This window comes from Equus caballus, chromosome 16, assembly GCF_041296265.1.
Source record: "Equus caballus isolate H_3958 breed thoroughbred chromosome 16, TB-T2T, whole genome shotgun sequence".
Lineage (NCBI taxonomy): Eukaryota > Metazoa > Chordata > Mammalia > Perissodactyla > Equidae > Equus > Equus caballus.
This window is the reverse complement of record NC_091699.1, coordinates 50189715-50193548: the sequence shown is the minus strand read 5'-3', so window position 1 is coordinate 50193548 and position 3834 is coordinate 50189715. Positions and strand designations below refer to the sequence as shown.

Genomic DNA, 3834 nt, shown 5'->3' with positions numbered 1-3834 from the left:
GACCTTGTCAAAGAGATGGAGGAAACATTTCTTCACTTGCACATAAGGTAGACCTCGCCCACTGTCCAGCAAGCCCCATGACGCAACAGCAGGGAATGAGGGAAACCCAGGCCACATCCTGGCAGGAGGCCAGTGATGAGGTTGGTCAAGAAGCATCCTGGTTGGGCCTTTGCGTCATCCCCAGGCTGGGCATAAAGGAGGGTCCTGCAGGCTGGGAGGAGGCAGACTTGGGGACCATGGAGACCCAGAGGGACAGTTGTTCCCTGGGTAGATGGTCACTGTTGCTACTGCTACTGGGCCTGGTGATCCCTCTGGCCACCACTCAGACCCTCAGCTACAAGGAGGCCGTACTCCGTGCCGTGGATGGCCTCAACCAGCGGTCCTCAGATGAGAATCTCTACCGCCTCCTGGAGCTGGACCCGCTGCCCAAGGAAGTGAGTCTGGGAGGGGGCGGTGGGGAGGGAAAGTCTGCTCTGGCCACACTGTCTCTCCCTTTGCTCAGGCTGTCCCTCCTGTCAGGAAGGCACTTCTCCCTTTAAGTGTGGTCCCACATCTCAGGAAACCTTCCCAGAGCTGTGTCCCCTCTCAGCATGAGAGCTTCCGGTCTTATCTCTACTGTGGGAAGAGGTCCCCCCACTCACAACCACATTCAGGCTTCAGTGACTTCTGGGAGCTCCAGGGACATGAGGGGTCTTTGGATCCAGATTGGGACTCCTCTGCTTTATGTCTACTCTGCACTCTGTTGTCTCCCACACAGGGAAGGGCTCTGCTCAGCCTTAAGGTTCCGGTGACAATGTCTTTTCCTCTAGGACCACCCTGATTTCCCTCAGCCCCCTCAGATGGGGAGGTGCTCCTCGTCAGAGCTTGTCTGAGGTCCACTTGGGCTCTCTGTTTGCCTGCCAAGGGCAGGAATGGGCCCTGTCCTCCTCCCCTCTGTACCCCAGCACCATGCCCATTGCCAGGCACACACTACGGGCTGTTGAAAGGCTGCACTTTTGGTGAGGGATGGCAGACAGGTCAGAGATGGCAAGCATGGGCTCAAGCCTGGCCTCCCCACTTTCTCCTTTGACCAGGACGAGGACCCAGATACCCCAAAGCCTGTGAGCTTCACGGTGAAGGAGACTGTGTGCCCCAGGACAACACAGCAGCCACTGGAGGAGTGTGACTTCAAGGAGAATGGGGTGAGGTTGGGGGCTGGAGTGTGGGGGCGCTGGCTGATGCCTCCTAGGGAGCTGACCCAGAAGCCTCTGGGGAATATTTCTATCCACTGGGGTGAGGCTGTGAGGTTACGGCATGGGGGTTCCAGTTTGACTTGAAGCCTCCCCTTCGCAGCTGGTGAAACAGTGTGTGGGGACAGTTGTCTTGGACCCGGCCAAGGACTACTTCGACATCAGCTGTGATAAGGTGAGTGATCCATTCTGGGTTGCAACTCCTGGTGGGGAGGTGCTGCGTGGAACATCCTATGTACCAATTACCCACTGCCCCATCCAGGGCAGAGAAAGCCCCTCCTACCCTGGGCTCCTGCCTCAACCTGAGCCCCAGGTCTCAGGACTGACTCTGAAATTCCTTAGAGTAGCGGTTCTCAAAATGTGGTCCTCACCTGGGAGATTGTCAGAATGGCAAATTCTCAGCCCCCACCAGACTTACTGAATCAGACTCTGGGGTGGAGCCCCAGGCAATTTTTAGTTTAACAAGCCCCCCAGGGATTCTGACTCCTGCTGAAATTTGAGAGCTACTGACTTAGAGTAATGAGCTTTCAGCCCACGCTCCTGTCCCACTTTGCTGGATGGGCTGTGTGACCCTGGGAAGCCCCTTGTCATCTCCGGGCCTCAGTTTCCTCACTTGTTTGTGGATATAGGGATTCAACCAAATGCTCCTAAGCTCAGAGCCAGAGGTGAACTGGGGCTCAAGTCTCTTGGAGTGCCTCAGTAATGGGGTGTCTAAGTCGAGAGGGGTCTTGTCTTGACTCTGGGCCCAGCCCTCACAAGGATCCTGTTTCCTCTTGGTTCACAGCCTCAGCCTATCAAGAGACGGCACTGGTTTCCCTTATCTTTCCAGGAGTTTCTTGAACAGCTTAGGAGATTTCGTGACCAACTCCCTTTTCCCTGATGTAGGTTCTTTCTAGGGTCCTAGGGTCTGCTTGTTCTGGCTGGGCTTCTGGACCCTGAAAAATAAATTCTTGTTGAAGCAACTTCCTCCAGACTTCAATTTCACTTGTCTTGCCTTCTCCCACTTACTACGACCAACTGAGTCTTTAACTCTGGGAGGCCCTGTGTGTGTGTATGTCTGTGCCTGTGTGTGTGTTAGCGTGCTTGCACAAAACACAGGGATGGGTGGGGGCAGCTCTTCCATCCAGGAGGGCATGGGGCGAGGCAGCAGGGCCAAGAGTACAGGACAGCTCCTCCATTATCAGGCTCCCTCTCTATGTCCTTCATGTAACTCCCACCCCCATCTTGAACATTCAGTGGGACGTGCAATCCCTTGTGTGTGCAGGGGTGGTGGGGATGCTGCAGAGCTGGTCCTGCTCACATGGAGGTGACAGTCGAGGGTGCAGCCAGGCATTTTGTTAAACACTCATAGAGATGCCAAGCAGTCTTGTGGCTGACTGGGTTCTAAGCTCAGCCTGCTGGTACAATGTGCATAAAGACCCAATTTCAGTGAAAATAATAATTCTGGAAAAGCCCACCACTCCTGGCTTTTCCTCTGGCATTGAGACATATCACTGTTTCTTTCGCTTGGTAGCAGATTTAAGTTGTGGGCTTGTGTTTAGGGATTGATTGGTACACAAATTTTGTACCTCTAAAAAGAAGAATCCTGCTCGGTGGGATTAAGAGCTCTGGTAAGGAGAGACGTGCAGAGTGACACACAGGTCACATCTCTGTCACACTGTGCATTTCAGACACTGTCCATGTCCTGCCCACTCACCATCTGTAGCTCACTAGAAGCACCTGTGGCTCTTTGCAGTGGGACAGACTGGAAGTACTGGGGAGTTGGTGCTCCAGGGAGCAGCCTCAACCAACAATAGGTCAGAGTTGGTAGAAAAATATCTTCCCTTCCTCACTCCTGGGGTGGACCCACTCCAAGATGTGTTACACATCTCCCAGCTGTGTAACACATCTCCCAGAGGTCCCCAGCTGGGTCGTGCCCCTCTTGCCCACAGCAAGGACCTGTCCGTGAACACGTCCTCTTCTGACCTCTGTTCCTGCCCTGTCTCACTTCTCCACGCTCCTGCTGGTGCTTTCTGTGATCACCTCCCAAGTAACTACTTCCACTTGAATCCTTGTCTGCGGGCTGCTGCTGGGTCAACCTAAAGTAGGACGGAGACACCCCTCTCTGAGTGGGACAGAGGGCAGGACTCACGTCCCGTTTACTCTGTTGTCTGTCGTGCTTGCTTCTTCTTGGTGAGCTGGTGCAGCTGATTTCAGGCAGGTTCGAGAAACCTAAGATGCTTCTCACTCTTCATCATCAGGAACCCAGGGGGCGGTGTTGTGTCAGTGCCAGAGGATACTGGCTTCCCAGGTTAAATTGTTCTGTTTTCAGGATCTCTTTGGGGTGGTAGTTAAATTTTTGGAAGTTTGAAATTGAACATGAGAGGAATATTTACACCTTGAAAATCAGCAAACACTACAAAACAGCCCCCCAAAGCTGGCACATTTCTGCCCAAACTGAGAGAGGTATCACTCGTCAGGTTGGTATCGGCCTGTGCTTACATCCACTTCCAATTTCCTTCCAAGATTGCCCGTCCTACTACCATGGCAACCCTCCTATTCCCCAGCCCTACATTGAGCTTTGATATTCTACAGGACGTCGGGCTGATTTCCCTTGCCATGTACC

At 53.5% G+C, this 3834-nt stretch overlaps 1 protein-coding gene across 1 annotated transcript; it reads left to right on the top strand.

Moving 5' to 3' along the window:
* Positions 1 to 236: 236 nt before the first annotated feature.
* Positions 237 to 2195, top strand: ECATH-2 (myeloid cathelicidin 2). The gene is made up of 4 exons (NM_001081869.1): positions 237 to 434; positions 1074 to 1181; positions 1333 to 1404; positions 2014 to 2195. Exons 1-4 carry the CDS (start codon positions 237 to 239, stop codon positions 2107 to 2109), a joined length of 474 nt encoding a protein of 157 aa, NP_001075338.1. The 3' UTR covers positions 2110 to 2195.
* The last annotated feature ends 1639 nt before the right edge of the window (positions 2196 to 3834 follow it).

Bases quoted from the DNA above. Each gene is read 5' to 3' on its own strand.
- ECATH-2 (NM_001081869.1), top strand. From the start codon at position 237: ATGGAGACCCAGAGGGACAGTTGTTCCCTGGGTAGATGGTCACTGTTG. The intron at 1,182-1,332 runs GTGAGGTTGGGG...TCCCCTTCGCAG, and splicing joins GTGACTTCAAGGAGAATGGG to CTGGTGAAACAGTGTGTGGG. The intron at 1,405-2,013 runs GTGAGTGATCCA...CTTGGTTCACAG, and splicing joins TCGACATCAGCTGTGATAAG to CCTCAGCCTATCAAGAGACG.